The 23,317-nt window shown below is 39.6% G+C and overlaps 1 protein-coding gene across 4 annotated transcripts in view; it reads left to right on the forward strand.

The window, feature by feature from the left end:
- Positions 1-1,904: 1,904 nt before the first annotated feature.
- IFT88 (intraflagellar transport 88) overlaps positions 1,905-23,317 on the forward strand; it is a gene marked incomplete at both ends in the record, with an annotated part of 125,627 nt that continues 104,214 nt past the window's right edge. For 3 of the 4 annotated variants that reach the window (XM_080690095.1, XM_080690094.1, XM_080690097.1), the window contains 7 exons: positions 1,905-1,991; positions 3,820-3,882; positions 12,145-12,201; positions 13,497-13,550; positions 16,328-16,391; positions 17,071-17,140; positions 22,549-22,639. In XM_080690095.1, the coding sequence (XP_080546221.1) occupies positions 1,905-1,991; positions 3,820-3,882; positions 12,145-12,201; positions 13,497-13,550; positions 16,328-16,391; positions 17,071-17,140; positions 22,549-22,639 (486 nt within the window). The remainder of the gene's footprint in view (positions 1,992-3,819; positions 3,883-12,144; positions 12,202-13,496; positions 13,551-16,327; positions 16,392-17,070; positions 17,141-22,548; positions 22,640-23,317) is intronic. The other variant, XM_080690096.1, reaches the window with a different exon arrangement.

Here is a 23,317-nt window from a genome sequence, read left to right on the forward strand (position 1 = left end):
TAGTGTAGCTTAGAAGTAGAATGCCCCTGGGTTCAATCCCCAATACCACATACTAAATAAATAAATAAGAATTTTATTGCATGTGAATGGTATCTCAAAATACTGACTTTATTGTTATTTATTTATTTATTTATTTATTTGCAGTACTGGGGATTGAACTCAGGGACATTCTACCTCTAAACTACATCCCAACCCTATTTTTTTTTTTTTTTTTTTTTTTTTTTTGGTACTGGGGATGGAACCCAGTGGCATTCTACCTCCAAGCTACACCCTTAGTCCTATTTTTTTTTTTATTCTTGATTTTAAAACAGGGTCTCACTGAGTTGCAAAGGAGCTCACTATGTAGCTGAGGCCAGCTGCAAGTGTGCGCCACGATGCCTAGCTCCAACCCTATTTTGTATTCTTTATTTTGAAACAGGGTTTTACTAAGTTGTGAAGGGCCTCACTTAGTAACTGAGGCTGGAACCCCTGATCTTCCTGTCTCAGACTCCCAAGAACTGGGATTACAAGGATGTGTTACCAATCCTGGCTCTTATTATCTATCTATCTATCTTTCTTTCTATCTATCTATCTATCTATCTATCTTGCAGTACTGGGGATGGAACCCAGGGGCATTTTTTTTTTTTTTTCGTGGTACTGGGGGTGGAACCCAGAGGCTTTCTACCTCCGGGCTATACTCCCAGACCTATTTTTTAAAATATTTTATTTGGAAACAGGATCTCACTAAGTTGCTTAGAGCCTCACTAAGTAGGTAAGGCTGGCTTTGAACCTGTGCGATCCTCCTGTCTCAGCCTCCCAAGTGCGGGGATTACAAGCGTGCGCCACCACGCCCGGCTAAACCCAGGGGCATTCTACCTCCAAGCTATACCCTCAGCCCTATTTTTATTCTTTATTTTGAAACAGGGTCTCACTGAGTTGCAAAGGGCCTCACTAAGTAGCTCAGGTTGTCTGCAAACCACGAACCTCCTGTCTCAGTCTCCCAAATGCTGAGATTACAAGCATGTGCCACCATGCCCGGCTTCTTACTAGTTTTTAAAAGTACACATATATGTAGGCATTATGATGTGGGCCTGTAATCGCAGTAGTTGGGAGACAGAGGCAGGAGGATTACAGGTTTGAGGCTAGCCTCAGCAACTTAGCCAGGCTTTCAGCAACTTAGAAAGACCCTGTTTCAAAATAAAAAACAAATAGGGTTGGGAGTGTAGCTTGGAGGTAGAATGCCCCTGGGTTCAATCCCCAGCATCATACTGAGAGAGGGAGGAATGTATAGTTAAATTTAACCAGAAATATTGAAAGTTATCCTTTATTCGAATTGAGAATTCTTTCTTGGGGCTGGAGTAGCATGTACCATGCTTAGCTCAGTAGCATGCTTAGCATGTGCAAGGCCCTCAGTTCAATTCATGCACGCACATGCACACATTGTTAGTCAACGTTCTGTCACTGCAACAAAATACCTGAGAACATCCACCTAGAGGAGGAAGTATTTGGCCACAGGTTTTGCCTGTGGTCAGCTGGCTTCATTGTTTCTGGGCCTGTGACAAAGCAGAGCATTATGGTAAATGGTGAAAAATGTGATAGAGCAAAGCTGCCCACCTTGTCTAGTCTGAAGCAGAGGGGAAAAAAGGGAGGAAGGGGGCCAGGGACAAAGGGTACCTCCCACAGCACAGCCTGGGACCGACCTCCTCCAGCCACCTCCTGTCCTTCTGCCACTCCCCCAACATGGTCAGCTGTAAAGATTACTCCATGATGAGGTTGGGCCCTCAGGTTCCATTTGCTTCCTGAGAGCCCTGCCCTTGAATGCCAGTGTGCTGGGAACCTCGCCTTTAGCTGTGAGTTTCTGGTGGGTGTTCTAGATCAAAGCCGTAGCACATATTTACACTGCCAATCTTTTCCAGGTACACACAATGCAAAACGTGCACCTGGCTCCAGAGACAGATGAGGATGACCTTTATTCTGGTTATAATGACTACAATCCAACCTATGATACCGAGGTAAAAATAAAAAATCTTTTTTTTTTTTTGAGGGGCATTCTACCTCCAAGCTACACCTCCTGCCCTATTTTTTATTCTTTACTTTGAAACAGGATCTCACTAAGTTCCAGAGGGCCTCACTAAATAGCTGAGGCTGGCCGTGAACCATGATTCTCCTATCTCAGCCTCCCAAGTACTGTGATTACAAGTGTGTGACACCACTCCCAGCTTTATTTTCTGTTTTGAAACAGGGTTTTGCTAAGTTTCTGAGGGTGGTCTTGAATCTGTGCAGTCCTCCTGTCTCAGCCTCCCAAGCGCTGGGATTACAAACATACGCCACCACTCCTGGCTAAAAACACTTTTACTATAAAGTCCTGGAGTGGAATTAATGGTTCATGAAAATTATCCTTTTTTTTGTGTGGAACTGGAGTTTGAATTCAGGGACATTCTACCTTTGAGCCACATCTCCACCCCCTTTTTTTTTTTTATTTTCAAATGGTCTTGCTAAGTTGCAGAGGACCTCACTAAATTGCTGAGGCTGGCTTTGAACCTGCAACAACCCTTCTATCTCAGTACTGGGATTAACAAGCGTGCACCACCATGCGTAGCTAAAATTTTTCTCTTTTTTTTTTTTTTTTTTTCCATGTTGGGGATTGAATCTAGGGAGCATTCTACCTCTGGGCTACATCTCCAGCCTGATTTTATTTTTATTTTAAAACAGGGTCTCCCTAGGTTGATTTGAGTCTCACTACCTTCTGAGGCTGTCCTTGAACCTGTGAACCTCCTGAATCAGTCTCTCAAGTATTGAGGTCACAGGCATTCTCCACCACACCCAGCTTTAAAAATTATCATTTTTTAAACTTCCTACTAGCTCTCCTGTAATCCTAGTACTTGGGACCTGAGGAGAATTGCAGGGTCAACACCAGCCTCAGCAATTTAGCAACACCTTGTTTCCAAAAACAAAGTAAATTATACAGTAAAATAAGAACAATGTTTGTTTTATGCTGGTTTTCTTTTATCTTAGCTAAAGTCAAACAAGTTCAATTTATAACTTAATCACTTGAAACTATTGCTTAAAATGTTCACAGATTATGTAATTTGTCAAGACACAAAGAAAAATATGTGGTATTTGTAATTGGAGATTCTTTTTAGTGTGTCCTTTAGTTAGAATTTATTGAGCAGGTTAATCAGAGTTTGCGTGCTAGGCAGGTACTCTCCCATTGGGCCACTATTGAGACATTAGTTCCAAATGACAGTACAGGCTGCACTCAGTGGAACCCCCTCTTTGCTAGATTAGCTCCAGGCTGAAGCTCAGCCTCTGTCTAGTGAGATTAAAAGTTTTTTCACTGGGGAAAATGGAAACAGGATAAGAGAAAATGTTTGCCTCCTTCCTTACAGAGAATACAGCATTGTTGTCCTGGGGCTTTCTCGGGTTGGGGTGGTAACATGACCTAGCATTTGGCAAAAAAGAAAAGAAAAAGACAGTGGGTTTGGAGAAGGAGGGGGGAGATGTGAATCTCTTTTCTTTTGTAGCTACTAGAGAAAGAAAGAGAAGAAAGGCCATATGCTGGTATACTTGATCTTTTAAACATTATACCACCCATTTGAACAGTACTAGTCAATAGTGTCCTTAAAATAGACTAACATAATCAGTCATCCTCCTCCTAGAAGAGGAAGGGTGTTCATTTTGGGAGAGATTTAAGGACAGGAGTCTTTGAGCCAAGCCTTTGTCAGCATCTGGGCTGGGACGAATTGTAGAGGATTTTGAATACCAAACAGAGGACCTCAAACTTCTTTTATTTTTCAGTTCTCACTTATTTTGAATGTTAAATTTGCCTTTTCATTTTAGGACTTGGAAAATGATACAGGTTTTCAGCAAGCAGTGAGGACTAGTCATGGCAGAAGACCTCCAGTAAGTGAAATTTTTAATAAAACAGGGTAAAAAATCACATATCATAGAATTTACCATCTTAATCATTTTTAGATGTACAGTGCAGTAGTTGTATGTTGTTGTGAGACAGGTCTTCAAGCTTTTTCATTCACAAATCTGAAACTCTGTTCCCTATCTTCTCTGTCCCAAGCCCTGAATAACCACGATTCTGCTTTCTACTTCTATGGATTCAAGTACTCTTAGGTGACTGACTTATTTCACTTATTGTAATGTCTTCAGGGTTCATCCTTGTTACTACATGTGACAGAATTCCCTCCTCTTAAAGCTTCTGTTGTATATATGAACCACATTTTGTTTACCCATTCATTTATCAATCAACACTTGTCCATTTTTATTGTTGAGTTGGAGGAGTTCTTTATATGCTTGGATGTTAACTTATTAGATATATTGTTGCCGACTAATCTCAGTTGGGTCGTTATTGTCAGCTCCCGGTCAAATCCTCAGAAAGATGGGGCAAAAGGCAGGTGGAGTTCTGCAGAAGGCTATCTGCAGCAATTCTTTCCCCTCTATGAATTCCCTAAGTTTTTAGGTACGGCGCTTGGGAAAGAATTTGAGGTGGACAAAGGCTTCTTGAGCCAATGACAATTTATTACAGGAACCCAGAGAAATTTATACCCTTCACCAGTGAGATTAATAATAGGAGAAAAAAGAAAGGGAAGGGGGGCAATCACAGCAAAACAATAGTAAATTACATATAAACAAAGTAAATGACTAGTCCAGCATTTAGGAGATTAACTCCTCCGATATTGCAGCAGGGCAGGTCCAAAGGTAAATTCCAAAGGTAATACAGGCACGCCCAAGGCCCAGGGCTTGGAGAATACGCCTTCTCATGGAATCTTCTTTTGCTTTCTTTTTTGAAGTTTCCATCTATATCCAAATGACAAGCATGGGGAGATGTGGCGTCCAGGGAGATGCGATGGGCGTCTCTCAGATCTCATCCGCCTTGCCTTCTGAAGTCTGAAAGCTTACAAAAACTCACAACACAGCTTGGCAAATAAGACACCACAAATAACACTGTGAAGTTCTTGGATTTAGTTGTCAGATGTATTTCCTTGACTGCTGAACACTCTTTTTTAGACAAAAAGCCTATTAAAGGCCTATTGGTCTCTAATAATCCATTTCCTTATCACAAACCCTCTGCAACCTGCTTCTAACTTTCTAATTCCTTTCTTTCCCAGTCGGGACGTTCTTATGATAAGCTCTTCTTCATGAAAAAGTGCTTTCTTACTCTTACGGTATTTCCTTTCCTTCATACATATATATTTAGAATATCTGTCCTTTATTTTGTCATTTTCATTTCTAGCCATGAGGCATTCTCCCTGTTTTGGGGAACGCTCACACTGGGCGTGAAGGTCAACAATCTTTCTCCTTGGCTCTATTGTATTTTGGCAATTAAGCTGTCCTTCAGTCAAATTGCTTTGAAGTCACACCCAAAGTTTCTAGGCAGGGTCTCAAGAGTAAACAAAGTTTCCTTAAACTGAGCTATCGGTTACCGGAGTTAATAGCTTAACCTAAGTTAGTGATAGTGAGGGTCAGAGACCCTTTGTAATTGCTGCAGTTGGAATGCTTATCACAGCATCTGAGTTCTGGCCAGTTTTTTCCTTACTATTGAGCAAAGCCAAGGACGTTTATTTCCACGGACTCAATTTCTGATCTCACATCATCAGAGCAATTCGTGTAGAGAGTTAAAAGAATACCAAGAGAATAATAGTTATGAAGGATATCTAAAGTGGGGGATATTTTTTTGCCAGAGACGATACCTCTTTCTCGGGGCTTTTTGCCGATAACTATGTGGAGTGGGGGTCCTCAACACATAGATGCCGAGGCAGCAGGATGTCTTGGCAATATATGATTTACAGATATTTTCCCTCATTCCCTAAATAGCATTTTCATGCTGTGGCTTGTTTTCTCAGATGTACAAAAGGTTTTTAGTGTGATGTATTCTGCATCTATATTTTTAGTTTTGTTTCTTATACTTTTGGTGTCATATCTTAGAAATCACTGCTATGACCAATTCCATGGAGCTCCTCCCACCCCATTTTCTACTAGGAGTTTTATAGTTTTGGGTCTAACATACAGGCCTTTATCTTGAGTTAATTCTGTGTATGGTGTGTCGTAAGGGTCCAGCTTTAGGCTTTTACATGTGAATATCTGGTTTTCCAATACCATTTGTTGAAAAGGCTGTCCTTTCCCCATTTAATGGTCTTAGCACCCTTGTTAAAGATCATTTGAGTAAGCTGGGTGTGGTAGTGCACGACTGTAATCCCAGTACTAGGAGGCTAAGACAGGAAGATCAAAGGTTTGAAGAGAGCCTCACCAACTTAGTGAGGCCTCTGCAACTTAGCAAGACTGTATTTTGAAATAAAAAATAGAATAAATCCAGGAGTGTAGCTCAGAGCCATAATGCCTCTAGGTTCAATAGATAGTACCATCATGCACACACACACACACACAAATTACTTAATGACTATATATGCCAGAGTTTATTTCTGGGGTCTCTTTTCTATTTTCTTTGTCTCTATGTCTGTCTTTAGGTTAGTATCACACTGTTTGAATTTCTGTTGCATTCTAATATGTTTTAAATTTAGGAAATGTAAGTCCTACAGATTTGTTCCTCTTTTTTAGATTGTTTTAGCTTTTTAGAGACCCTTGATATTTTATATGAATTTTCGTGTGATTTCTTCTATCTCTATAAAAGCAGTATTAGGATTTTGATAGAAACCATGTTTAATATGTAGATACTTTGGGTTGTATGAATATTTTAACATTAAGTCTTATAATTCATGAGCAACACAGAATGCCTTTTCATTAATTTGTATCATCTTAAGTTTTCTTCCACAATATTTGTAGTTTTCAGTCAATAAGTGGTGTGTGTGTGTGTGTGTGTGTGTGTGTGTGTGTGTGTTACTGAAGATTAAACCCAGGGACATTCTATCTCTTAGCTTTACCCCCAGCCCTATTTTATTTTTTATTTTAAAATAAGATCTCACTGCCGGGCGTGGTGGCACACGCTTGTAATCCCCGCGCTTGGGAGGCAGAGACAGGAGGATCGCGCAGGTTCAAAGCCAGCCGCGCGTGCTGGCTTAGGAGACCCTGTTTCCAAAATGAAAATGTAAAAAATAGGTCTGGGAGTGTAGCCGGGAGGTAGAAGGGCTTCCAGGAACCCCAGTACCACCAAAAAAAAAAAAAAAAAAAAAAAAAAAAAAAAATGGCTAGGCCGGGCGTGGTGGCGCACGCTTGTAATCCCCGCGCTTGGGAGGCAGAAACAGGAGGATCGTGCAGGTTCGAAGCCAGCCACGTGCTGGCTTAGGAGACCCTGTTTCCAAATAAAAATGTAAAAATAGGTCTGGGAGTGTAGCCCGGAGGTATAAGGGCTTCCAGAAACCCCAGTACCACCAAAAATAAATAAATAAAATAAAATAAGATCTCACTGAGTTATAGAAGGCCTCAGTAAGTTACTGAAGCTATCTTCAAACCTGCTATCCTCCTGTCCCAGCCTCCCAAATACTGGGACTCATAACCATAGTTTATGTTCTTTAAACATTCTTTTGTGTGTGTGTGGCACTGTGGATGGAACCCAGAGGCATTCTATCTCAGAACTACACCCCTAGCCCTATATTTTATTTATTTTTTATTTATTTTTATTATTTATTTATTTTGGTGGTACTGGGGTTCCTGGAAGCCCTTTTACCTCTGAGCTACACTCCCAGACCTATTTTTATACTTTTTATTTAGAAACAGGGTCTCCTAAGCCAGCGCGACTGGCTTCGAACCTGAGCGATCCTCCTGTCTCCGCCTCCCAAGCGTGGGGATTACAAGCGTGCGCCACCACGCCTGGCCTTTTTTATTCATTTTTGAAACAAGGCCTCACTAAGTTGCAGAAGGCCTCACTAAGTAGCTAAGGCTGTCCTCAAACCACGTCCTCCTGTCTCAACCTCCCAATTACTGGGATTACAAGCGTGTGCCACTACACCTGGCTTTTTTAAACATTCTTTTGGTGTTTCCATAAAGATTGCAAAATTCATCTTTAACTTATGAAATTTTATTGTAGACCGATAGTTTTACTGCTTCCTAGACAATGCCAGAATTTTACATTAGTTTTAGTTCTTGAATTTCTATTTCTTCCCTTTTGATCATTTCCAGTTCTCTGCTGACCTTATCAATCTTGTCTTTTAATTCACTGGATTTGTTAAGCATGGTCATATTAAAGTCTGTGTCTGGCATTTCTATTTTATCTATCCCCTCTGTGTTTCTTTCATTTGTTTTTGTTTTGTTTTGTTTTACTTTTCAGTTAGCTAGTCTTGCCTCCTATATGTCTGGTTGCTTTTGACCAAATATGAGACATGGTAAATAAAAAGTTGTAGAGATAAGTTATGTTTTATATCTGTGCTATCCAGTATTATAGCCACTAGCTACATATAACTATTTATTTGAAATTAAAAGTTCAGATCCTTCTTTTATTAGCTACATTTCAAATGCCTGATGTGTGGCCAGGGCTGTCTTAGAAGGGGCAGATATAGAGCTTTTCCAGAAAGTTCCACTGGCTAGCCCAGCTCCCACAGCTCTTGCCTTTTACTGGAGATGATTAACTTTTTCTTATGGCCTGAACAGCACTAGGACTCTCTGACTGCCTTCATCCAGTTGGATTTGAGATGATTCTACACTGAACTGCAGCCCTACAGAAGCTGGGTACTGTGTTTACCTGCCAGCTGGAGGGTGGGGCTTTGTGTGATCCCAGGCTGGAGCTGGAGGATCTCCAGCTGTGAGGCCTTTGGGCTCCTCCTGGCCTTCAGAATGCGCAGGCATCTCCAGGAGAAACTCGCACTCTCTCCCCTTCCTTGTTTCCAGACCTTGTCGTTCTTCATAAAAAATACTTTTGTCACCAGCATTTTCAGTTTTTTTTAATAGATATAATTAGTGGTACATCACAGCCAATTTTCAAACAATTATACCTAAGAACTAACCTGTGTGGCACACTTCACTTTCATGGGTCTTGCTTGATTTCATCAAGTTGATCAGTATGCTTTATGTTCTTTATTTAAAGGATAAAGGCTCAATGATACTAAATTAACTAGTTGAGGAAGAGCTCAGATATAAGCCCAGACCCTCTGGCTCCAAGCCCATGTGTCGTAGGCAAGCGGCCAAAGGCCTGTGGGAGCCGTAAGTGTCCAGGTCATGTTAGACACATGCACCTCACACCATTCTGAAGTCCCCTTTTGCCTCTAAAATGAATTTCAGCCGGGCGTGGCGGCGCACGCTTGTAATCCCCATGATTGGGAGGCGGAGACAGGAGGATCGCGCAGGTTCGGAGCCAGCCTCGCTGGCTTAAGAGACCCTGTTTCCACATAAAAAACATAAAAATAGGTCTGGGAGTGTAGCCCGGAGGTAGGAGGGCTTCCAGGAACCCCAGTACCACAATAAATAAATAAATAAATAAATAAATAAATAAATAAATAAATAAATAAATAAAATGAATTTCAAAATGAGTGTCTAAGCACATCAAATAACAGAACTCCCTAATATTTAAGATAGTTTAGAAGAAACTTCTAAATATTATATAAATATTTCCTTCTTTTTTTTTTCTTTTTTTTTTTAATTGGTGCACTGTATTCATACATCATAGTAGGATACATACTTTTGTAGACATACATGCACACTTTTCCCAGTCAGCCCCCACCCAATCCCCACCCCATTCTCTCCCTATCCCTCCCTCCCATGCTTGGCTTAGTAGTTGACATCTAGTATTATGGCAATTTATCTAAAATTAAAAATGATAATCTCACATAACAGTTTCATTTGTCTGATACCAAGCTTTTGATGACTTAAAGATAACATTTCAATATTTCTTTTTGCTTTCTTTTCAGAGAATTTTTTTTTCTATTTTTTAGGTGAAACTATCATATATTTATATATTTATTTTTCAGAAAAAAATCTATCCTAATATGGAATATGGAGTCTCGGTACCCAAAACGATCTTGAAAAAGAACAAAGCTAGAAGATATATATTTTCTGATTTCAAACCATATAAAGCTACAATAATTGAAACAGTGTAGTACTATTCTAAAGGCAGATATATAAACCATTGGAGTTAAATAAAAGCCTAGAGCTAAATTTTTCCCTATATTGTCAAGTTATTTTTGACAAGGTTTCCATGAACATTTGGTGGTGGAAATGATAATCTTTTAACTAAATATTGTTAAAAAATAATAATTACATGGAAAAGAATAAAATTGGACCCTTACCTAATCCCATATACAAATATTAACTCAAAATAGATAATAGACCTAAATATAAATCTTAAGACTATAAACTTTTAGGAGAAAATCTGGGTCATAAAACCTCACAACATTGAAATTGGCAGTGATTTCTTGGTTATGATTTCAATGGCACAGGCAACAGAGGAGTATACAGACTCCCTAAAAAAAAAAAAAATTGTATATCCAAAGACAATGTAAACAGAGTTAACAGTTACTAATAGAATGGGATAAAATATTTCCAATTGCTATATCTGAAGGTATATTAATATTCCAACTAGAAATCCTAAAAATTAACAATAAAGGCAAACAATACCATTTAGAGATAGGTAAAAGACTAACATAAATAATGAATCTCCACAGATAACCAATCTTAGTTGTCTGTTGGATGGAAACTCTTGTTTCTCTGGTTCTGGTGTGTGTTACCTATTTCTTCTTTGTAGTTAATCTCTTTGAGTATTTTCTCTAGTGCTGGTTTTGAAGACATAAATTCCTTCAGTTTCTGTTTGTCATGGAAGCTTCTTATTTCCCCATCTAATTTGATAGAAAGTTTTGCTGGGTAGGAAATTTTTGGCTGGAAGTTGTTTTCTTTCAGAGTTTGGAATATGTTACTCCAAGCCCTTCTGGCTCTCATGACTTGGTTTGGGAAGTCTGGAGTGATTCTAATTGGTTTGCCTCTGAATGTCACTTGGCCCTTTGTTTTTGTTGCCTTTAAGATTCTCTGCTTGGCTTCCACATTGGTCATTTTGACAATTATGTGGCGTGGGGATCCTCTTCTCCGATCCTGTCTAAAGGGAGTTCTATAAGTTTCCTGGACCTGTGTATCAACCTCTTGCTCTGTGTTTGGAAAATTTTCTGCTATTACTTCCTTGAAGAGATTGTTGATCCCTTTGGTTTCACTTTCTTTTCCCTCCTCTATTCCAATTATTCTTAGGTTAGCTCTCTTAAAATGGGCCCATATTTCTTCAATATCAGATTCCTGCTGTCGGATATTTTTTTCTAGATTAGAAACTATGATTTCATTTTTGGATTGCTCATCTTCTAAGAGCGAGATTCTGTTTTCCATGTGTTCTAATCGGTTGTTTGTGCTTTGAATTGAGGCCTTTACTTCATTAATTGCATCCTTTATCTCTTTTTGGCTCTCTGAGTTCTTTTCGAAGCACCTCTATTATTTCTACAGTTATTTTCCTGATTTGATCTTCTAGAAATCTCTGATTTTCTGTTTTATCGGGTTCTGATGTTGTGGGGTTGTGGGCATTAATTGCTCCAGTATTATTTCTCTTTCCCATGATTTCCGATGTTTGTTTTTTCTCTGGGTTCTTCCCTTGGGTCACTATGACTTCCCTTAAGGTGTTCTGGATCTCGAGTCAGTAGTATCTCGGACCCCACTACTCCTTTACTGGGTTTTATCACAGAGTCTCCGACCCAGAGAGTCGATAGAGACTGCTTTAGACTGTGGGGGGTGCCAGGTTGCAAGTTCTCCTATGGTGTGATATCTCTGCCACCGCCCCTCCCCCACTGGGTCAAGTCCCAGGGAGTACGGTACTGGGATTTCTCCTCTGTGGCCCGCAATTTGACTCACTGTTCTTGAGTACGCAGATGTAGCTGTACTGGCCTCGCTGAATTCGCTGCTGCTGCCGCCAGTGACAATATGGCGCCGCTGCTACGCCCTCGGCTATGGGGCTGGCGTTTTTCTTCTTGATTTTGATTTCCACTCTGAATCCCTGCAGCGTGTGCTGAGCTCGGCCACTGGGAGCTTTAGATGCTCTCTGCGTGGAGAAATCCCGCCTGGCTGTTCCGCAGTGGCTCACCTCCGCTTGCTGTAGCCGTCCCGTGAATTCGCTGGTGCCTCCGGCAGTATGGCCAAATATTTCCTTCTTAATTAGTCTATATTTTCCATTTCCTTTTCAATTTCCTATTATATAGCTTACTCTGAATTCTGGTAACTATGCTTTTTTTCCTCCCTAAGATAACTGCTAAAGTTCCAAGCACAGCAGTTACTAGACCCATAGCTACTGGATATGGGGTAAGTTTTGTAATTTTGTCTCTTTTACTTCATGACCCAAATGTATTTTTGATTTTGGATACTTAATGAACATTTAAAAAGTCTGATTAATATTTTTAAATATTTTAGTCATCTTTATTTGTAAATATATGAGAACATGTTTTATTACATTTCCATTTGTAAGCCTTATGTTTGTTTCTTGATTCCTGTTCCTTTTCTACATAATGGAACCAAGTCTCATGTGTATTCCATTTATATATTTTACCTGTAGATGTCATATAAACATAATATTGCTTCTAACTATTTAAAAATGAATAAATGAAGAAATAAAATGTGTTTCAGAGGCATATATTTAGGTCTTGCCTTAGAGACCTTTAGAGGAAAGATACTCTACTCCATAAATATAGACAGGTGTAGCGGTGCGTGCTTGTAATCCCAGTACTTGGGAGGCTGAGACAGGAGGATCAGGTTTGAGGCCAGCCTCAGCTACTTAGTGAGGCCCTTTGCAACTTAGTGAGACCTTGTTTCAAAATAAGAAATAAAATGGGGCTGGGGGTTTAGCTCAGAGGTAAAATGCCTGTGGTTTCAATCTCCAGTGATGTACACACAAAAAAAACTCCATGAATATAATAAACCTTTAAATAGTGTCCAAATCACCCACAATTTGGATGTTTTAGATCATATAAAATAAGAGAGAAACGGGAGTAAAATGAAAGATTGGTCTGGGGTAGCATCTCCTAGTTCTATTTTATAAGAGATTAGAAAGACGACTTTGGATCCCAGAGCCCCAGGGCATTTGTTTTACAGTGTCCCTGATATTAATACTCAAGTGAAGAAAGTGGCCTTTTATAGCATGCAGCTAGCAGAGTGGCATACGAAACGCACTTTTATTAATCAGCCTGAGTTCTCATAAATTTGATCATTGGTGCTGTCTCAAAATAAGAGACAGCATACTTTCTGAGAAAGGCCACATATTTTAGGCTGTGCCTTTTATCCGGTGCTGGTTATAGCCTTCCCCCCAGCTCTGCTTTGGTAATATGAAAGCAGCTGTAGCTGGGTTGTAAATAATGGGACTTGGCTGTGTTCCAATAAAACTTTATTTACAAAGACTGTAGGATGTCATTTGCTGACCCCTGTTTTAGAGTTTCATAGTTTGATCCTGTACCCTTAGATGATGAGTGGAAGAAAATTATGCTTGGATTTATTTACTGATAGACTGAAGAAAAATGTTCTGAAGAAAACATCTACAACTTGTTTTTCAGAATTAAAAGGAATCATTTTTAGGACTCTTTTTAATATGCTTTTCTGTTTATTAGTCCAAGACATCCCTGGCGTCATCAATGGGAAGACCAATGACAGGTGCTATTCAGGTATCTGTGCTGTATGGTTGTTGATTTTGTGCATTAAGTGACTTGAATTTATTACTGACATTCCCCCTCCCCCCCACACACACACTGCCAATATATATTTTTATTTATTTTATTTTATTTTATTTTTTTTGGCGGGTCTGGGGATGGAACCCAGGAGCATTCGACCTTCAAGCTACACCCCCTGCCCTGTTTTTATTCTTTTTATTTTGAAACAGGGTCTCACTAAGTTGTGGAGGGCTGTCCGCGAGCCGTGATCCTCAGGTCTCAGCCTCTCAAATGCTGGGATTACAAGTATGCGCCACCACGCTTGGCTCAATATATATTTTTAAATGTTGAAGATGTTACTTATATTCTGATTTTGATTCTTTGAACTGTAGGCTAATGTTTAGACTGGAGGCAAGTTCTCTTTGGATTTATGTTCTCAGGTCTCAGGTGAAATCCTATTGGAGGGCCGGGCGTGGTGGCACATGCTTGTAATCCCTGCGCTCGGGAGGCTGAGACAGGAGGATTGCACAGGTTCGAAGCCAGCCTCACCTACTTAGCAAGGCTTTCAGGAACTTAGTGAGACCCTGTTTTCAAATAAAATAGAAAAAAGGTCTGGGAGTATAGCCCGGAGGTAGAAAACCTCTGGGTTCCACCCCCAGTACCACCACCAAAAAAAAAAAGAAATCCTATTGGAGAGTGGATATAGAACTCAGAGTTTGCAGCTAGGTATGGTGGCACATAGTTGTAACTGCAGTACTTGGGAGGCTAAGACAGGAGGCTCACAAATTCTCGACCAACCTCAGCAATTTAGCGAGGCCCTGTCTTAAAAAAAAAAGGGCTAGGGTGTAGCTCAGTGATACAATGTCCCTGGGAGTACCAACAAAAGAACTCATAGTTAGCTTGTCTGAACTACTCTGGGACCTGCCTTTTTCTTTTTTTTTTTTCTTTTTTTTTTTTTGTGTGTGGTACTGGGGGTAGAACCCAGAGGCTTTCTACCTCCGGGCTATACTCCCAGCCCTATTTTATATTTTATTTGGAAACAGGGTCTCACTAAGTTGCTGAGAGCCTCACTAAGTACCTGAGGCTGGCCTCGAACCTGCACGATCCTCCTGTCTCAGCCTCCCAAGCACGGGGATTACAAGCGTGCGCCACCACGCCTGGCTGCCTTTTTCTATACTACCATTTATAATAATTTCTGACTTTCTCTCATGGGCATACAGAAAACCAGTGGTAGGGGAGGGTAGGGAGTCACTAATAAGCTGATATGGAATTTAAATTTTATGGAGAAAAGGAAAACTAGGACTGATCGTTGAGGAGACACAAGTAAGGAATAGCAGATACTGACCAAAATCAGTATTAAAAATTGAGACAGGAGGATTGCATAGGTTCTAAGCCAGCCTCAGTTGCTTAGTGAGGCTATCAACAATTTAATGAGACCCTGTTTCCAAATAAAATATTTTTTAAAAAGGTCTGTGGATATGAATTGGAGGTAGAAAGCCCCAGGGTTCCATCCCCAGTACCAGCCTCAGCTACTTAGTAAGGCCCTCTGCAACTTAGCGTGACCCTGTTTCACAATAAAAAATAAAAATAGGGCTGATACATAGCTCAGAGAATGCCCCTGGGTTCAATCCCCAGTACCTAAAAGAAAAAAGAATAGTTTGGTTGTAGAATGCCCCAGTGACACACACACACACACACACACACACACACACACACACACACACACACACACTATATATATATATATATATATATATATATATATATATATATATATATATATATATATATATATATTCTCATTTACCAGATGTGGTGCACAAACCTCTAATCCCAGGACTTGGGAGGCTGAGACAAGAGAATCATAGGTTTGAGGACAGTCAGCAAATAGTCTCATCAACCTAGTGAGACCCTGTTTCAAAATAAAAATAGGACTGGAGGTGTAACTCAGAGATCGAATGCTCCTAGGTTCAATTCCCAGTACCACTAATACATACATACATACATACAGAAAAAAAATGGGGACTAGCCAGGCATGGTGGTGCATGCCTATAATTCCAGTACTATGGAGACTGAGACAGGAAGATTGCAGTTTGAGGCCAGCCTCAGCAACTTAGTGAGGCCTTCAGCAGCTTCCTGAGGCCTTGTTTCAAAATAAAAACTAAAATGGGGATGGAGGTGTAACTCAGAGCTAAAATGCCTCTGGGTTCAATCTCCAGCAACACACACACACCACACATACAAAAAAATTGGGGCTAAGCTGGGCTCAGTGCTGCACACCCATTCCAGGACTTGGGAGGCTGAGAGAAGAAGGCCAAAAGATTTGAGGCCATCTTCAGCAACTTAGCAAGACCCTGTTTCAAAATTAAAAAATAGAGCCAGGCGTGGTGGTGCACGCTTGTAATCCCCGCACTTGGGAGGCTGTGACAGGAGGATCACACAGGTTCGAAGCCAGCCTCAGCTACTTAGTGAGGCTCTCAGTAACTTAGACCCAGTTTCCAAAAATAGGTCTGGGAGTATAGCCCGGAGGTAGAAAACATCTGGGTTCCACCCCCAGTACCACAAAAATAAAAATAAAAATAAAAATAAAAAATAAAAGGGCTGGGGGTATAGCTCTGAGACAGAATGTTCCTGGATTCAATCCCCAGTAAAACACAGACACACACATACACACACACAAGTAAATATGTATATGTATTTATGGGACTATATTAAGTTATGTGTCTTATGTAAAATTGTAAATAGGTAGATTTTGTCTAAGAATATTTTTAAATGATTCCTATTCTTTGAAGGATGGAGTTACTAGACCCATGACGGCAGTGAGAGCCGCCGGCTTTACCAAAGCAGCGCTGAGAGGTTTGTTAAACCATCTCTTCTAATGGTTTTTTCAGATCTTAGTCTTTTACTGTTTTTGCATATATAAATACCATTACTATTTTAAAGAAAATCCAGAATGTTATTAATTATAATTGATCATTGTCTTAGGTGTCATTGCAAATAGAAAGGGTGATGAAATTGTAATGCTCAGTGGGGTATTAGCTCCAGCAGTGCACGTGTTAAAGTATATTGAACTAGACACTTAAGTATGTGTACACTATTTATGTGTTAGAGCTTGGTTTAAAAATGAAATGTGGGAATAGTATTTAAATATATTAAAATATTAAAGTATTAAATATTTAAGTATTAAATAATTAGAACCCCAATTCCAAATTGTAACTCATATGTTTGCTGGTTTAAAGTTCTGGGAGGGTTGTGAGTCCCTGTGTGGAATAAGTAAATGCTGAAAGTATCTTATTTTTGTTCTTACCTGTTAATCCATAGCTCTTCTTATGTAATTTCACATATGTTAAAAATTTAACAGTTTGCTAACACATGAAATATTTGTGTAGACATAATAAATGTTATATCCATTTAATAAATAAGGAATCTGAACCATTGTAATGAATAAGTAATGAAATAACTTGTGCAAAATTTCATGTTTTCATAGATTTTGCTGGGTTGCAAATTAAATATGAATTCTTGCATTGTTTCTAAGGCTCTGCATTTGACCCCCTTGGTCAATCAAGGGGACCTGCTCCTCCTTTGGAAGCCAAAAATGAAGATAGGTATGCAAGCCCGTATGTTGTTATTTCATTGTTGCTGTTGCATATGTTTAATTTTTTTACTTTCCAGATGCATGTAAAAAGTTTGTATAAGCCAAGCATGGTGGCACACGCTTGTAATCCCAGCATTTGGGAGGCTGACTCTGGAGGATCATGGTTCATGGACAGCCTCAGCTACTTAGTGAGGCCCTCTGCAACTTAGTGAGACCCTGTTTCAAAATAAAGAATAAAAAATAGGGAAAGGGGTGTAGCTTGGAGGTCAAATGCCCTGGGTTCCATCCCTAGACCCACCAAAAAAAAAAAAAAAAAAAAAAATTGTGTAAGCAAGATAGTAATTAAACATCATCTCTAATTCTTGGGAATAGCAAAGGAACCACATCTAAGAATAGCCATATTGGAATATTATCTGACTTGAAGATATGGTCTTATTCTCATAGGCATCAATCCTGAATCTCTTAAAGGCCAAATGGGATTATATATGTTGCAATTATTTTAAAACATTTAAAAGAATATGCCAGAGCTGGGTGTGGTGGTGCATGCTTGTAATTCCAGCGCTTGGGAGGTGGAGACAAGAGGATCGCAGGTGCAGGTTCGAAGCCAGCCTCAACAGCTTTGTGAGGCTCTCAGAAACTTAGTGAGACCCTGTTTCCAAATAAAATATAAAGTAGGTCTAGAGGTATAGCATGGAGGTAGAAGGCACCTGGGTTCCATCCCCAGTACCACAAAAATAAAATAAAATAAACCAAGTGCTATTTGCAAGTATGGGTTTTTTTTTTTTTGTTGTTGTTTGTTTTGTGGTACTGGGGTTCCTGGAAACCCTTCTACCTTCGGACTACACTCCCAGACCTATTTTATATATTTTTTATTTGGAAACAGGGTCTCTTAAGCCAGCATGGCTGGCTTCGAACCTACGTGATCCTCCTGTCTTTGCCTCCCAAGCTCAGGGATTACAAGCGTGCGCCACCACACCCAACTGCAAGTATGTTTTTATCACTCTAATCTTCATTATGATGTATAATTACAATGCACCAATTAAATATACTTTAAAAGGACATTTCACACCAGGCATGGTAGCACACACTTAAAATCCCAGTATTTGGGAAGCTGAGACAGGAGGATTGTGAGTTAACAGCCAGCCTCAGCTACTTAGTGAGACCCTGTTTCAAAATAAGGAATATGCCGGCGTGGTGGCGCGTGCTTGTAATCCCAGCATTCGGGAGGCTGAGACAGGAGGATAGTAGTTTGTGGACAACCTCAGCTACTTAGTGAGGCCTTTTGCTGCTTAGTGAGACCCTGTCAAAAAATAAACAATAAAAAATAGAGCTTGGGGTGTCACTCAGAGGTAAAACCCCCTGGGTTCTACCCCTAGAATCACACACACAAAAAAAGGAATAAAAATAGGGCTACAGGGTATAGCTCAGAGGTAAAATACCCCTGGTTAAAATCCCCAGTACCTCAATAAATAAGACATTTCAAAAAAATTAAGAAAATAAACATCAAATCAGTTTGTCATATTATTACTGAACAATTTAATCATGCATTTGTTTGTGTGTACCTTCGGCTTATGCTGTGTTCTGCCACTGAGTTACATCAGCCTGAGCAATTAGATTTTTTGTAGAATGAACTTAGTTTTGTGTTATGGTCTAGTCAGTTTTGTGTTATGGTGTAAAAGGCTGCAGTAGCCCTTTAGCTGTGTACATTTACCTGCATTTAAGGACCTCGATCCATACATTGCATACAGTAATAGCAGCTAACGTTCACTGAGTGCTTGCAGTGCAGGCTCTCTAAGTGCTTTACACAGAAAGGTGGAACTATTACTGCCACCAGTCATAGAAGGGAAAGGTACACAGAAATCTTCACTGGCTGAGGAGGCGCAGGACTGAGGGTCAGACCTGCTCTAGTCATACAGCTTAGACCCTCAACCCCTATACTGTTACTTCTGTAGAATTTAATTCTTAAATTATAGTTCTCTCTGCATGTATGTTATTAAAGGTTGAACCAGGAACATTCTACCTCCAAAACACACACCCCAGCCCTATTTTATTCTTTATTTTGAAACAGGGTCTTTCAGAGTTGCTGAGAGTCTTGTTAAATTGCTGAGAGTGGCCTCAAACCTGCTATCCTCTTGTCTCAGCCTCCCGTGTACTAGGATCACAGGCATGTGCCACCAACCTGGCTTCAGTTAGGATTTTTTTTTAATTGCGGCACTCTAGTCTTGCATAATAATATGGATCATGTTGACACAATTAGGATTTTAAAGATGTTTAAAGACTAAGCTAGGTGTGGTGGTGCATGCCTCTAATTAGTACTTGAGAGGCTGAGACAGAAGGATTTCAGGTTTTTAGACCTTAGCATCTCAGTAAGACCCTGCTTCAAAATAAAAAATAAAATAGGGTTAGGGGTATAGTTCAGAGATAGATTCCCCGGGATCAATCCCCAGTAACTCTAGGCCCCCCCAAACCCCACAAAATCTTTAAAAACTAAAAATTCATAGTTTTAGTTCTAAATTCACCCAAAGAATTTGACTGTGACTGTGTGTGTGTTACTGGGGATTGAAATCAGGGTCATTCTGCCTCTCAGCTATACCCCTAACTATTTTGAAACAGAGTCTCAATAGTTTGATGAGAACCTCATTACTTGCTAAGCCTGTCCTCATGCCTGTAATCCTCCTGTTTTAGCCTCCCAAGTTTTACAAGGATTACAGGCATATGCCACCACACCTAGCTAAGAATATGATTTTATAGCCAAAGCTGTAGTGCTATATTTATTTTTGTACATATGTATGTATGTATGTATGTATGTATGTATTTTGATACTAGGTATTAGGTCCCCAGCCCTATTAAATTTTTAATTTTGCAATGGGGTCTCACTAAGTTCCTAAGATTGGCCTCAAACCTGTAATCCTCCTGTCTCAGTCTCCCAAGTACTGGTTTTATTTATTTATTTATTTATTTATTTATCTATTGATTTTGTGGTACAGGGGCATTCTACCTCTGAGCTATACTCCCAGCCCTTTTGTATTTTTTGTTGTTGTTTTTGAGAATTGTTGTTTGTTGCTGAGAGTCTCACTAAGTGGCTGAGGCTGGTCTTGAACTTGAGATCCTCCTGTCTCAGCCTCCCAAGTACTGGAATTACAGGGGTGCTCTTGTATTCTTTTAAAAAGTTTATTTGTGACTGAGTGTGATAGTGCATGTTTGTAATCCCAGTACTTGGGAGGCTGAGAAAGATTGAAGGTTCATGACCAGCTTCAGCTACTTAATGATGTCCTCTGCAACTTAATGAGACCCTGTTTCAAAATAAAGAATAAAATAGGGCTGGGAGTATAGCCCAGAGGTAGAATGCCCCTGGGTTCCATCCCCTGTACAGTTTAAAAAAAAAAAGTTTATTTGTAGAGAATTAAGAGAACTCCTGTCTATTTGAATATATCTTTAGTAAATTTCCTTTAAGCATTGATGTACATTCAGTGTGTAGCAGTCTTTTGCCAGAAGAAATTTGTAGCAAAACAACATTAATATTAATTTGTAATGTGACTAATTGGGGGATAATTTTCTCTCTTTAGATTTATTTATTTATTTGAAGTGCTGGGATTAAACCAGGGCTTTGTACATGGCAGGTTGGTGCTCTACCACTGAGCTATGCCCAGGCTCCAGGATAATTTGCTCTACTGAAGCCAGGATTCTTAAACTCCTTCCCTTGTTATAAAGGTTCTTAATAGCATTTATCTGATAATACATAATTATTATATTTTATGGGGATTTTAGTTTTCCTACCCATAAGGTAAAATCTTCACTTACTGTAGGATATATGGAGATATATCTATATCTATATCTATCTATCTATCTATATATATATATATACCATAGGCTACACACACACACACACCACACTCTTTCACACACCACACACACTCTCTCTCTCCTCTGGTAGTATAGTAGCAAGGGTCCTAGAGTGCTCTAATTGTGTCCAAATCACAGCTCTATAATTTACTATCTTTGTGATCATGTTCAAAATTCTTAACTTTCTTTTTTTTTTTTTTTTGGTGGTACTGGGGTTCCTGGAAGCCCTTCTATCTCTGGGCTACACTCCCAGACCTGTTTTTACATTTTTATTTGGAAACAGGGTCTCCTAAGCCAGCGTGCGCGGCTAGCTTCGAACCTGCGCGGATCCTCCTGTCTCTGCCTCCCAAGCGCGGGGATTACAAGCGTGCGCCACCACGCCCGGCAGAAAATTCTTAACTTTCTTAAAGTTAAGTTTAGAAAGTTTCCTTTTCCGTAAAATAGAAATAATGATAGTACTTGTATCAAGTTATGTTATAAAGAGTAAATGAAATGATCAGGTCAAGTATTGAGCTCAGTGTTTAATTACAGTTATGCCAAGTAATTTTTAGTAAGTAATTATGCATAAATTACATACTGTAGTTATCAAAACCAGTAATGCATTTGCTCTTTAGTTCCTTTTATATGTTTGTCTGATCTGCGACCTATCCTGAAAGTTCAAGAGCATGTTATGGAAAGTGTTAAAGGTTAATTAAATTTTAAGCTGAGCATGGTAGTACACTCCTATAATCCCAGTGCTTGGGAGGAGGCATGTTCAAAGACAGCCTCATTAACTTAGCAAGATTCTCACAACCTAGGGAGACCCCATTTCAAAATAATAATAATCATCATCATCAATAATCATCATCATCCGGACTTGGTGGCACATACCTGTGATCTTAGTACTTGGGAGGCTAAGACAGTAGTGTCACAGGTATGTAGCCAACCTCAGTAATCATTAGATTCTCAGCAACCTAGTGAGACCCTGTTTCAAAACAAAAAACTAAAAGGGCTGGGCATGTAGCTTGGACATAGAATGCCCCTGGAGTCAATACCCAGTATCACAAAAAAGGGAAAATTAAATTTTAGTATAAATTATTAATGGCATTATTAGTGGTATGATTGAATGATTTAAATTACACCTGTTTATCTGGGCATGCTGGTGCACACTTTAATCCCAGTACTTGGGAGGCTGAGACAGGATTGCAGGTTTGCATCTAGCCTCAGCAACTTAGTAAGACCTGTTTCAGAAATAAAAAAAAGAGTCGGGTGTGGTGGCGCATGCCTGTAATCCCCGCGCTTGGGAGGCGGAGACAGGAGGATTGCAGTGGTTTGAAGGCAGCTGCGCTGGCTTAAGAGACCCTGTTTCCAAATAAAAATATAAAAAAATACGTCTGGGAGTGTAGCCCGAAGGTAGAAGGGCTTCCAGGAACCCCAGTACCACCAAAAATAAGTAAATAAATAATAATAAGTTAAAAAATGAAAAAAGAATAAAATAGGGCTGGGGGTATAAATCAAAGGTACAATGCCCCTGGTTTCCATCCCCAGTACCATATACACAGGAAAAAAAATTACACCTGCTTTTCTCTTTAACAGTCCAGAGGAGAAGATTAGACAATTAGAGAAGAAAGTAAACGAGTTGGTAGAAGAAAGCTGTATTGCCAACAGTTGTGGAGACTTAAAATTGGTAAGTTCATAAGCTAATAAAGAATACGATTTTGGAAGTGTATGGAGGTACATATGTCTGCTCTGCTTTTATATACTTACACATGTGCAGGAAAATATTTTTATTTTGTCATTGACTGGCCTTAGGGTTTTGACTAAAGTTGTTGTTGTTATTGTTATTTTTTTATTACTATTATTATTTGTGTGTGTATGTAGTGCTGGGTGTTGAACCCAGGGCATTCTGCCTCCATACCCTAGCCTATTTTATTTTTTATTTTGAAACCGGGTCTCACTAAATTGCTGATAGCCTTACTAAGTAGGTAAGACTGACTTTGAATCTGGAATCCTCCTTTCCAGTGTGCCACCATGCCCAGTTCATGGTCTTTTTAAAATGGAAAACATTCTACTGTGTTTATTTCTTTAATATTTCGGCCTGGTAGATTATTAGATTGTACTCTAATATGCCCCCAAAGTCAGAGCTACCTTGAGCCAGGCATAGTACTAAGTGCTGTCTTCTTACTGAAGTCTCACTACCCTGAAATCGTTTTTCCGAAGCACAGCACAGCCTGGAATACTTGGGAGTCTGAAAAGAGAGGACTGCAGATTCAAGGCCAGTCTCGGCAATTTAGAGAGGCTCTTCTTTGAAATAAAAAATAAAAAGGATTGAATGGGCATGGTGGCACATGCCTATAATCCCAGT

This window comes from Muscardinus avellanarius (assembly GCF_963383645.1).
Source record: "Muscardinus avellanarius genome assembly, chromosome: 2".
Classification (NCBI taxonomy): Eukaryota; Metazoa; Chordata; class Mammalia; order Rodentia; family Gliridae; genus Muscardinus; species Muscardinus avellanarius.